Below are 12774 nucleotides of genomic sequence, written 5' to 3'. Positions count from 1 at the left end.
GGCTGTTTGAATCCATCCTTTCTAGATAAGTTAATATATAGTAGAGTTTCATAACAGATTTAATTTGAGGATTAGGATTAATAACAGTCAATTTTGGTCTAACCATCTTTTCTGGAGTTGATGATCCTAGATATGGTTCAAAAGGCCCTCTAGAACTCAGAGCAGATTTCTTTTGTGTTTTTAGCTTGTAGGAGGTCTTAGCTATAATACAATCCTTCTTCTGATCTTTCTCCATAGTGTCGTAATCCTTGATCTTGACCTGCTCACATGGAACTGGGCTAGTTATTCCTGTTATAGGAAATCCCCAAGTATTTTCTCTAAGCCAGTGTGCTGCCTTGAAGGTGCATGGGATTGATGAGAGAGCTCTTTCAAGTAAATGTGTTCCTGGTACTGGAAGTTCGGCTCTTATTAATCTTCTTTTCAAAACATCGACCGCCTCTGCATCTTTACACTTTCCCAAAGAGAATATAGTCTCTGATCGGGTCGGATCTTCATTGATCATTCGATTAATTGTTTGAAGATTGGAGAAGCTCCCGATTAACTGTAGTTGCACACCTTCATTCGAATTCCTCAGGATCTCATGAGCTAGATTTGCAACGTATGGTCTCATTGTAGTAAGAATCCCACATAAAGACTCTAGATCAGATCTATCCGCTCCTAGAAGTCGAATTACTTTTGGATTTGTTACGTAGGTTGGTAAAAACTCTTCGATCAGTTCTCGAGCCTTTCGTTCAAAATTAGGCATCCCTACGATGTTGAGGCTATATATGTCTTCTACAATTTTTACTGGGTCATATTCTGTCTTTGTTTGACAAGGAATGAGATGTAGGATACAGTTGTGGATTTGAGGGCTATTTTTCCTTACCACTCCTAAGATTTTAAGCCAGATGGTTAATGGGTCAGGACAACCTCTCTGACAATGCTGGTACATATTTGATAAAGGTAACCCTCCTAATATTGAGGGGATATTCATCAATGCACATAATCTGTTTGTATCTCTAGTTGTTAGATCAATGACTTCTTTCCGTTTGAGTGTATTCCCTAATTCTAAAGAGTATAGAAAGAAAGGAATTACTGGTGATACATAATTTCTTGACATGTTCTCCGTAGTAGTAGAAACTCCAGTAATAAGAGATTGTAAGGATGGAAACCCTTCGTTAATGTCCGGTATCATTCTATTTAATCGTTTAAGACTATCATCTATTCTGAGCGACTTGTAATACCTAACTTTAGAATATTCAAACAAGTCCTGAGAATACCATGTTTCTTGAAGCTTGAGTAGGAGTCCAGCAGAGCGGAAGAGATAATCGAGGCTGTTGAGTAAGAGTTTAATATAAAAATGGGGTTGGCCTTGTTGTTCAAGGTTTAATCGAATGTGAATAATTTGGTTATCTCCCTGACCCATCACTTCTCCCTGAATGTTGCATTCTTCGAGTGCGATTTTTATTATCATTATAGTAGTTAAGGTCCAAGCTTTCTGTCTCATACCTTCAAATCCCCCAAACTGATTATAATGGCAGTAATCTCCTGCTAAAGGCTCGCCGTCAGGGCCTATCTTTGGAGGAGTTAATCTCGAACTTAAAAGAACCATGCATCTATTAAACCAAAGATGAGAGTCGGAATAAAGGTTTTTTCTCCCGTGAAGCTCATCTAGTTCTTGGAATAAATATTTATTAAGATCGTGTCTATTGAGCTGATTCCACGAACTCAAATCCAAGTTAAGATTCGCATGTCCTTTCTCTTTTATATGAGATGCAACCCTGTCCATTCTTTTCGCTACTTCTAATTCAGTATTAGTCATAGTTTGTTCTCGGATATATGATAAGACATTCTCACTAAGAGATTTTTCCATACACACTTGCATTAATCTCATTTCGTATGTTTGTTTGCAGAAAACTCGTCCTTTCAGATTTAGTTCTCTTTCTTTACGACACAATTGTACGATATCATCTCTTAGATGGTTGTAATAATAATTCTCCTGATCCTGTATCTTTTTTGCCAATTCTCCTTCGTCCCCTTTCAAATATCTAGCCAAAACTCGGGGTTCGAAATTGGTCCAGCTTCTGGGCTTTCTCTGATTATATAGATTCATGAATGCGCACTGATCATAAGGCCTAAACCATTCTTCTCTGGGAGGGGAGCAAGCTGTATCTTTTAACAATTCTTTCTCATCTATTTCTAAACTCATATCGTGATTTTTTCCAAGCTGTATATTACTCCAGGTCGAAAGTGGTAAAGTCTTCGATTCGTTATTAGTTAATGCTCTCTCATCCTTAATACATTCTTCTAAGACCGGATGAATGTTTCCTATTAATCTGTGATGAGGACAATGTCCTTTCTTCCGGAAAAAGTTAGTAAAATATGTCTTTCTGAACATCCATAAGACTTTCTTGGCTATTTGGTCATCTACTTCTATATGTTTTTTTGAGTTCAATCTGAGCTTTTCAATCCCTTCTGTTGGGTGGAGGATAGGGTGACCATAGTTCTTACTCAAATTGGAAAAATAAAGTGATACTGGTACTGCAATATCTCTAATAGGAGATATTCTCCTACACGACATCAATTCCAGTACTTCATAGATGTCATATCTATTGAATTTAGCCATTAGCTCTTCTGTAATCGAATCCTTCAAGGTTTGAAATCCTAGATCTTCGATCTCATCTGAAACTGTCACTCCAATACAATAGGCATCCCAGTTCTTCATAATTTCAAAAAAACTGTTCTTATACTTACTCCTCAGTCTGATCAAAGTGCAGTGAAGATTATCGTAATGTCTCACTAGACCGTCAATTTCTTCGTTCTTTTCCTTAATCATAACATGTAGCCTAATGTAAAATCGAGTTTGTAAATTATCTAGAACACACATCACTAGAGTAGTGGGGAAGAGAAAATATTTTCCATTAGCTCTAATAATCGATAATTCTTTCTCCATGAGTAGGTCCTTCGATACTATATGGAATTCTCCAAGAGTCTGTTCAATATTCGTAATTTGGCTTTTAATATGTTCTACTCGAGACTTAATTCTATAAAGATCTTGAACCTTACTGTTATATAGTAACGATTTGTAAGTTTCTAATTCCATATCGAGATTCATCTTCATGCCATAGTAACTCTCATGATGGATTTTTGTATTCCAGACCGCAGCTTCAACCAGCAGGCGAAGAGAGCATTCCGGCTCTTTTTGATGAATTTCGAATTTGCATTTCGATGCGGTCTCCTCTACGAGTCCCCAATAACATCCAGAATAATCTGCATAAGATTGTATTCCTTTAAATTTGGTCTCAAATAAATATTTCAATTTCTCATGTCTAGCACAATAAAACTTCTCGTACTTCAAAATAAACTGAACCTCATCATCGACAATCGGTGAATTCAAATGGCCTTCAAAATGACAAGTTAGTTTGTCCATCTTATGTCGTGTGTCGGATTTTTCTAAACCATTTTATATATCGATATATGTGTTTTAATAATATTATTATTCTTATTTATCAAGAACATTGTACTTTATTTGTATGCGGGAACTGGAGGGTACGAATTTACTTTCAAAATGAATCCAAGACACTGTTAAGTTCATCTTTGATGAAAGAATGACGTGGAGTCTGTCTGCAATTTCTCTAACTGCGTGCTCATTGTCAAGAGATACGGGCCGTTTGTTGATTGTATAATCCATAGTACTGATCGAGTATTTATCAAGAGAATTGAATGTTAAATCAGTTTCTCTAGCAACTCCTGATACAGTACATGTCATTCCTATGTTTTGAATTGCCATCAGAAATGACTGTGATTCTAACATGAAAAGGGATTGTCCTCTATTTGCCATTGTGGATTTTGAATAAGATTTTGTATTTTACTAGAATTTTGTTATGTCTTTTGTCACCGGTTTTTTCTAAACCTATTGGTTATGCTAAGTGAGAAATAACTGTTCTGATTTGTAGGTGTTAATTTTTAATGTTTCAGTCGTGTCCATTTTCGAGAGAAGCAATATGACGAACTAACCTATCGGTCCTTTCGGTTGTTTTCTGTTTCTTTCTTTCTACGAATCTCTCGCGAAGATGTTTAATCACCCATAAACTGATTATTAAGGTAATTATAGCTCCGATAAAGAACAAAGCTTTGATGACTTTATCATCACGTGATGCCTGATCAAGTAGAATCTTCGAATTGATTTGATTTGTTTTGGATTCTTCTATTAATTGATCTATTGTTTTCTGTAACGATATAATATTCTGCCCTGTTTTCTCTATTTGATGTTCTTTAGTTAGGGTCTTTTTAACTATTTGACTAAGATCATAAGTTGGATGTTGAGCCATGTCAAATAAATCAGCAGTAGATCTTTTATTTCTTTTCTCATTCTTTAGTTTCCTTCTTGAACAGATCCGATTTTCACTTAACTGCGGAATTATATCTAATATGGCATCGGATTCACAAAGAATAAAACCAGATGTTAGGCAGGATTCAGGATCAACTAAGAGAGGATCTTCAATGATCCCGTCTCCTATATCTCTTTTAAATGCAAAATAGAGTTCTTTCTTAGGAGAAGAGTAACATTTATCCCCTATCAATAATTCTGGTTCCCATCTGACAAAATTAAGTAGTTGAAAGTCAGTACCCATTTTCGGAATCTCTACATATAAGATTACTTGATGTTTTTCTTCGTCTATCGCTTTTAAAGTAGTTTTGAGGTGAGGGGTGATAGTACTTATGTCTGAGAGTAACAGAGCGGGAAGTTTATTTTCTAACCAAAGTCGTTGGTTTTCAATGGTGATGATGTTAGAAGGTATTCCTCCGAGACGGATTAAAATTAAGTCAATACTTATCTGTTGAGTATAAGAGTTAAGAATCTGTGAGGCCTTTATATACATCTCATATTTGTCATACGATTCAGAAACAACTTGATTGAGTTGTGCAGTTGTATCCCTTATACTCTCATGTAGTCCAGTTGTAAATATTGTTATGTTTCTCATTATCATAAGGTCAGAAGTTCTGGCTGCGTGAAGCTCTTCGAGCTGACGTGATACTTCTTCATATTTCTTATCAGGAATAGTTCCAAAAATATCGGCCATTTCATACACAAAAACAGCGGTAGATATAGCATATCCGGTATATTTAACTCCTTTCATAAACTTACCATACCTAGTCAATTTCCCCGCCATCCTGGCGACTGGACGGACTGATCGTAAAAATGTTAACATTCTAACCCAGATGCTCCGTTTAGACCTTCCATATTTAGATATGTCTATTAAACGTCCATTACCTTCTGTAATTTCGAGAGGGTAAGGAGTTACAATCAATTCTTGATGTACAGCTAATATCTCTTTAAATTGTTTCTGATAATGCTTCTCAAGATTCCCAAACATAAGCTTCAACCCTTGTGCAGTGTTTGTTTCCATCTTATCAAAAGCAACCGATAGTAAAGAATCTTTGATGATATCACTCGGAGACTTAATTTTGATTATAAGAGCTTGTCCTGTATACTGATCTACTAAAGCACCCCGTAAAATAGGAGCAGAGTTTTCTATCACAGTTGCTTGTAAATTTTTCTCATCAAGTGATCTTGATGAATTGACACGAACTTTCATAATTAACAAAAGAAATGATATATTGAGGATCTTCATATTGGAGTATCTAACTATGATTGGCTTAGTGATTATGTCACATGTCGGGTTTTTCTAAACTTGAAATTTGGTCCATTTAATTATATCACATCTATAATTGTAGAAACATACTCAATTAACCTGCGAGTATTTCTTCTTCACTATCCGATTCCAGTGGTCTCTTCCCTGGTCTAGTCATTGAATGGACCCCAGACAGGGTTGGTTGCGATTGAGTTAGCGGAATTGAGGATGCAATTTCTCTTCCTGTAGTCTTGGTTGTGTAAGAAGTTAACACCCTCGCAGCCTCTTCAATCCTATTTAAGCTCTTTTCGAATCTCAAGAGCGAATCATTCCCAATATTCGAAGTTGATCCCGAGTGAGGGGTATGAACAGAAGGATCTCCTCGGGGAACTTGTGTCTCCAGAATGGTCTTTATAATGGAGGATTTCAAGTCATGATAACTCATTGTGTCGACTGGAGTTTCTCCCGTATCAAAATGTAAGCCTTGAATCTTCCATCGAGAATTAAGAAAAGGAATCATAGTTTGATTGAGTGAGTGCCATGCTTGTTCAGGGTCAGTATTTTTCAAATTATTCCAAATTTTTGGATATGCATGCCTATCGGTATGGTATAAACTGTTAAGGTAAGAGTATTGCATGTTACCTATGAACAAACTTTTGGGACATGGGGTTCTTGGTAATGCAGGGAACTTCCGAGAAATTTCTGTCGTATTGGGATCGTCCTCCAACTCGTCATCGAAAATCTCTATAGTGTCTGTGTCCTTCGATGTTGCCGGTTGGCTGCATGATGTAGTTGGTTCTGTTTGGCGAGTCGGGATAAGTGTTTCTTTTGAGAGTTGGGCCTGTACTTCTTCTTCTCGTGGCTTGGAGAGTAGTCCGGCATCTTTCCTCAGTACGGTTAATAAGTCTGTACCTGATTGAGACTTCGCTTTCGGCCTTTTCATTTGTAGATAATTTGATATATAGGTTAGGTTAGGTAAGGTTAGGTTAGGTTAGGTTAGGTTAGGTTAGGTTAGGTTAGGTTAGGTTAGGTTAGGTTAGGTTAGGTTAGGTTAGGTTCCCGTGTGGGGTTGCTAGTCCCCCATCGGGCGCGTCCCCGGGTGGTGGATAGGGGAATGCCTCCCAGATATGGGGGGTACCGGGGAAACCCGGCGCGAACCAAAACTAGCACGAGGCGGGGTGGGGCGCTTCTGTGCGCTGCCACTGAGGGTGGGGCGCTTCTGTGCGCTGACACTGAGGGTGGGGCCTTACAGGCCGCGAGGAAGGACAACCTCAGTAAAAAATCACCGGTGTGGGTGGAAACGCCCTGCGCGGCGGGCTCTCCGGTCTTCATGGCCGGTGAGCGCTGGCTTCGGCCACCGTCGGGCAACCCGTAATCCGCACTGAGCGGAACCGGGGGTCCCGCGCACTGAGCGTGGGGCTGCGAGGAAGACAACCTCTATAAAAAATTACCCCAATCCCAAGGTTTGATGCCCGCCGATGGGATGCATGGTTGCTGGGAGTGCAGCCACTAGGGTGTCTGGGCAGGGTCCCCATTAGGCCTAAAAACAAAATGGATACACGACCGGAAAAAAAAATCTACCCGGGAGGGTCCCCGCAAGGGGGAATCCCTTGGTGCGTCACTTGTGGCGCATCGGCCCCATGTATACGGGGGGGCCACCAGTCGTAAGGAAGAGGAGGATAGAGGGTGTGGAGGTGTGGAGGGAGTGGAGTACAATATTAGAGGGCTAGAAGGCCCGCAAGGAGAGGAGGGAACGAGCTGTATAGCTCGCCCCTCGGATACTGGTATTAGGCTGAAAATTGTTCTGCCGAAACCAACGCAAGAGGTAATGGACGTTGAGTCACTCGTGGATTCAGATTCGGAGGAAGCAGACAGAGAGTTGGAGGCTTTGGTTGGGCCTTGGAAAGGCACTGGAGCCGCCCCTAAGCGGCCCCGTGAGGTGATTGACCCATTAGACGAGGAAGAGGGGGAGCCCTTGGAGAAGGCTGCGGCAGTGGAGCCTGAGCCTGAACCTAAATTGTGGTCGAAAACTGGGAGGGGGATGGGTGCAGAGAGGGGGCGCCGTCCTACTACCACTCAGAGTAGGTCTCAGACAGCGGATGAGGAGCTTCGAGAACGTAGCCCCATCCTATCGCACATTGACTACGCCCTTTCAAGGGATGAATTGATTGACAGAGCCAGGAGCGCGGTTTCCTCGATAATGAGTGAAACCCAGAAATCAGGCAACCTCAAGGGCGGTGTCAGGGGGGAAATAAACCGGGCCACTAAGATTATCTACTCGGCCATGGATTCCCTCCAGGCAATGACGGCTGACGAGGAAGCTAGGAGGCTTCGGGCAGATAATAGGAGGATGCGACAGGAGATGGCTGTTTTACGAGCCGAGGTCAAGGCTCTCCGGACCTCTTTCTCCGCAAGGGAGAAATCCCCTGCTCCAATGCGTCAGCCTGACCTAGATGTGGATCCCCAGGCCTCCCCAGCTCTTGGGGAAATGCTCGAAACCCTCAAAAGGGATCTCTTTGTTTCAATTGGAGGGATGGTGAACGAGCGCCTCAAACAGCTGGAAAAGCGGCTGCCTCAGGAGCCCATACTGAGGCCCCCACTAGCGGCAGACAAGAAGAGGGGGAAAGTAGACCGCCACCCCCCGGACGAGCCTTCCGCGGGCCCATCGCCAGCTCGCCCAGCGAAGACGCAACGGACGCAAACGGCAGGACCTAAGGCAACCAAGCCTGCACCTACGTCACAGGCAGAGGGTAGCGCTCCCTTGCGTAAAGAAACGCCACATGAGACCGAGGCCGCTGCGACCACGGCCCCGACTCCGCCAGCCTGGTCAGAAGTAGTCGGGAGGAAGGCCAAGGCCAATTCCAAGAAGCCCGCTGGACGCAAAACTACCGTCCCAGCCCACGCACCTGCTAAGACTCCGCCGGCTACCCGGAAGGGTAAATTGACCTCGCCCAAGTCCTCGGCAGTCGTTATTACCCTAAGGCCAGAAGCCGTCGCAACACAAAGTTATGCGACGGTTATGAAGGCAGCCACTTCTGGCTTTGCCCTTTCGGAGGTCGGGGTAGATCACGTGCGGGTCCGCAAATCCGCCACCGGGGCTCGAATTATTGAGGTCCCAGGAGCCGGCAGTGCAAAGGCCGCGGATGAGCTGGCCGGGAAATTGCAAGGCCTCGTTGGCGAGTGGGTGACGGTGTCCCGGCCCATGAAAACTGCCGAACTTCGGCTGGTCGGGCTCGACGAGTCGGTCACTCCCGAAGAGGTCCAGCGAGTGGCGGCAGAGAAGGGAAACGTCCCACCGGAGCAGGTTAGGGTTGGCGCCATTCGAATGGGACCAAGTGGGACTGGATCATCCCTTGTCCGATGCCCGGTGCCCGCAGCAAAGCTGCTCATTGCGGCAGGACGGTTAGTCGTTGGGTGGTCTGCGGCCCGTATTACCCTCGTGGAACCTATCCCGATGCGCTGCTTTAAGTGCATGGGGGTGGGTCACACAAGGGCTCTCTGCCCGTCACCTGCCGACCGAAGCACTTTGTGCTTCAGATGTGGTAAGGATGGGCACAAGGCGGCCTCGTGCTCAGCTGACCCGAAGTGTGCAGTCTGCACGCAGTTGGGTAGGAAAGCTGGGCATGTCATGGGGGGGCTGAAGTGCTCTCCACCCCCTACAAAGGGTAAAGAGGCCCCTTTGACCCGGGCCCCTGACACAGGCAATGGGCAACAGGAGACTGAACCGGAGGACATCGAAATGGACGCTTAATGTCAGTACGTCATAACGACTTCCTCCTGGCAAATCTTAACCACTCTGCCCGCGCGCAGGATCTCCTGATGCAGCACATGGCAGAGTGGCAGATTAAAGTGGTGACAGCCACTGAGCCCTACTTTATCCCCCCCCAACCAAACTGGGCTGGGGATACTGAGGGCTCGGTGGCCATTGTGGTGCCGGGACACGGGGTTCCACTGGTTCCAATACGCAACGGACCAGGGTTCGTTGCAGTCGGATGGGGGGAGGTGATACTTATTGGAGTATACTTCTCCCCAAATAGACCTCTGTCCGACTTTGAGTCATATCTCAGAATGTTGGAGCCAGTGGTGAGAGGTGCGGCCCCAGCCCAGGTTATCTTGATGGGAGATCTCAACGCAAAGTCCGCCGCGTGGGGATCGCCCATCACAGACCTGAGGGGGGTTGAGCTACAGAGCTGGGCTGCCATGGTTGGCCTGGTCCTACTCAACCGAGGACGCGTCAACACCTGTGTGCGACAGCAGGGGGGGTCAATAGTGGATATTTCATTCGCTACCCCTGCCATCGCCTCACGCACCCGGGACTGGCGTGTCCTTGAGGAAGTAGAGACTCTGTCTGACCACCGATATATTCGGTGGAGAGTCTCCGCGTCACTCCCGGCCTCTCAAGGGCAGACCGGGGGAGGGAGAGGAGTGTTTCCCAGATGGACCTTAGCCCACCTCGACCGCGAAATGGCGGAGGAGGGGGCCATAATCGAGGCCTGGAACACCGCTCCCCCGGGATCGACGGGCATTGAAGACAGGGCGATGCACTTTCGCATCGCCCTATCTAGGATATGTGACGCGGCAATGCCCAGGACTAGGCGCCTTCCCGCCCGGAGGGCAGTATACTGGTGGTCACCGGAAATTGCGGCTCTCCGGGCCGCCAGCAATCGGGCGCGCCGGGCCTACACCCGCTGCCGCCGCAGGAGACCGCTGTCTGGGCCAGAAGTAACTCGCCTCTATAGGAAGCTTCAGAGGGCAAAACTGGCCTTCCAAGTAGCCATTGCCAATGCCAAAGATGCCGCCAACGAGGAGTTCTTGGCAACCTTGGATAGGGATCCATGGGGCCGGCCATACCGCATCGTAAGAGGTAAGATGCGGAGTGCCCCCCCCATGGATTTCATGGAGCCGGGCCTTCTTAACCGGGTGGTGTCCGGACTCTTTCCCCAGCCACCGGTGTTCTCACCCCCGATTATGGCACCTCCGTCCGGGGAACAAGAAGAGCCAGTGGAAGCCCCTCCAGTCACCGACGAAGAGATAAGGGAGGTTTGGGACCACTTGAGGCGGCAGAAAAAGGCACCTGGACCGGACGGAGTTCCCGGAAGGGTTTTAGCGCTGGCCTGTAAGCATCTTGGGGTTCGCCTCAGGCAGCTATTCGATGACTGCCTGGAAGTTGGGCGTTTTCCGCGCGTGTGGAAAGAAGGACGATTGGTGTTGCTGCGGAAGGAGGGTCGATCTCCTGACTCGCCTTCAGCATACAGACCAATCGTCCTGATCGATGAAGTGAGCAAGATGTTGGAGAGAGTTCTGGCCTCCCGCATAAACCAACATCTTGCTCAGCGAGGGCCTGACATCTCTGAGCACCAGTACGGGTTTAGGGTCGGCTTGTCGACCATAGACGCTATTGGTGCTCTGAGAAGTTTCTGCGCCGATGCGCAAAACAGGAGAGAGGGCGTATTGGCGGTGTCTCTAGATATCGCCAATGCCTTTGGCACGCTGCCTTTTGGCGTGATAGAGGAGGCGCTGCGGTTTCACCGGGTGCCCATTTACCTGCGCCGAATGATAGGGCACTACTTGGAGGAAAGGGTAGTGCTCTATCAGGACAGGGATGGGAGCAGGCGAGAAAGGCAGATGGCATGTGGAATTCCGCAGGGATCAGTCCTCGGACCCCTGTTGTGGAATCTGGGGTTCGACTGGGCAATTCGCCCGGTTTTGTTGCCCCGGATGGCAATCATATGTTATGCGGACGACACCATGGTTGCCGTTCGGGGGAGCAACTATGAGGAGTTGGTCAGGAGGGCCACGGTGGCCACTGAGATGATGATCACCCGGATCGGTATGCTGGGTCTTAAAGTGGCCCTTCCAAAAACGGAGGCCGTCCTATTCGGGGGAGCGGGCTGGCGGCCCCCGGCACGCGCCAACATATCTGTGTCGGGGGAAGTTGTCCCAATCAAGGCCCACATGAAGTACTTGGGCCTTGTTTTGGACCGAAAATGGGACTTCGAGGAGCACTTCCGCCAGCTCGCTCCCCGAGTCGTAGGAGCAGCTTCAGCGCTCGGCCGATTGCTCCCAAATGTCGGGGGCCCTGGGGCCCCATGCCGTCGCCTCTTCGCGGGTGTCGTGAGAAGCATGGCGACGTATGGGGCTCCCATTTGGTTTGAAGCACTTCGTGCCTCTTCCAAAGCCCTACTGAGGCGGCCGCAACGGGTAGTGGCGAACCGAATTTGCCGAGCCTACACCACGGTTGCCTTTGCAGCAGCCTGTGTCTTGGCAGGCACCCCCCCTTGGGAGCTGGAGGCGGGGGTTCTCGCGGAGACACACCGTGTCAGAGCAGAGGCTCGGGCGAGAGGGGAACACCTGGCCATAGAGCAGGTTGGACGTGTGCGGCGAATGGCCGAAAAGAGGATGCGGGACCGCTGGAAAGCGGACCTGGCGGACGCCCTCTATGGCAAATGCACCATAGACGCCGTCCGCCCGGTCCTAGAACGGTGGTGCCGGCGGAAGCATGGGGCTCTCTCCTACCGGCTGGTGCAAGTCTTGACAGGCCACGGCTGCTTCGGTCACTACCTGTACCGCGTCGCGAGGAGAGAACCGACCCCTTCGTGCCATGAGTGCGGCGCTGCGGATGACACGGCTCAGCATACCCTTGAGGTGTGCAATAAATGGGACCCTCAGCGCCGCGCTCTGGTGGCGGAGATCGGAGGGGATCTCTCGCTGCCCAGCGTAGTGTTTGCCATGCTGAGCAGCGAGAGATCTTGGGAGGCTGTAGCTGACTTCTGCGAAGAGATAATGTCGCAGAAGGAGGCCGCGGAGCGGATGCGTGAAGAGGATCTAAACGCGCACCCGCTCCGGCGCAGACGGGGGGGAAGAAGACGGCGGCAATTTGCCGCTCGTCAACTTCCCTTGGGAGGCGGCGGGTAGCTATTGGGCTAGCTGCCCGCCACTATACTAGTCTCCTCACTGTCTAAGGGGGGGATCACGCTGTCCCGACCCCCTCCTTTTTAGCGCGGGAGCCCCGGCATTCGGCTGGGGCAGTTGGCAGACGCCTGGGAAGTATACATCGGGTTCCCCGGGCGTCTAGCAAAGCCAACGAGAGGGACATGCCGTGGTGGTTTTTAGTTCGGGTATACCCCAGAGGGGGGAGTCCCACATAACCTCCGTCCTG

At 47.7% G+C, this 12774-nt stretch overlaps 2 protein-coding genes across 2 annotated transcripts; both read left to right on the top strand.

Moving 5' to 3' along the window:
• The first annotated feature begins 7443 nt into the window (after positions 1–7443).
• On the top strand, positions 7444–9366 carry LOC120626997. The gene is made up of 2 exons (XM_039894835.1): positions 7444–9017; positions 9153–9366. The coding sequence occupies exons 1-2, from the start codon at positions 7444–7446 to the stop codon at positions 9364–9366; spliced, it is 1788 nt and encodes a 595-aa protein (XP_039750769.1).
• On the top strand, positions 9366–10354 carry LOC120626996. The gene is made up of 2 exons (XM_039894834.1): positions 9366–9884; positions 10211–10354. The coding sequence occupies exons 1-2, from the start codon at positions 9366–9368 to the stop codon at positions 10352–10354; spliced, it is 663 nt and encodes a 220-aa protein (XP_039750768.1).
• Positions 10355–12774: the final 2420 nt, after the last annotated feature.

The sequence above is a fragment of the Pararge aegeria genome, chromosome 10 (genome assembly GCF_905163445.1).
Source record: "Pararge aegeria chromosome 10, ilParAegt1.1, whole genome shotgun sequence".
In the NCBI taxonomy this organism is placed as follows: Eukaryota; Metazoa; Arthropoda; class Insecta; order Lepidoptera; family Nymphalidae; genus Pararge; species Pararge aegeria.
The sequence above is the reverse complement of the archived record's forward strand: the minus strand, read 5'-3'. Positions and strand labels throughout refer to the sequence as shown.

Excerpts from the sequence above, each read along its gene's own strand:
- LOC120626997 (XM_039894835.1), top strand. The coding sequence starts at position 7,444 with ATGGACGTTGAGTCACTCGTGGATTCAGATTCGGAGGAAGCAGACAGA. Across the intron at positions 9,018-9,152 it reads CTGCTCATTGCGGCAGGACG|ATGTGGTAAGGATGGGCACA; the intron begins GTTAGTCGTTGG and ends TTTGTGCTTCAG.
- LOC120626996 (XM_039894834.1), top strand. The coding sequence starts at position 9,366 with ATGTCAGTACGTCATAACGACTTCCTCCTGGCAAATCTTAACCACTCT. Across the intron at positions 9,885-10,210 it reads GACAGCAGGGGGGGTCAATA|GCGCCTTCCCGCCCGGAGGG; the intron begins GTGGATATTTCA and ends GCCCAGGACTAG.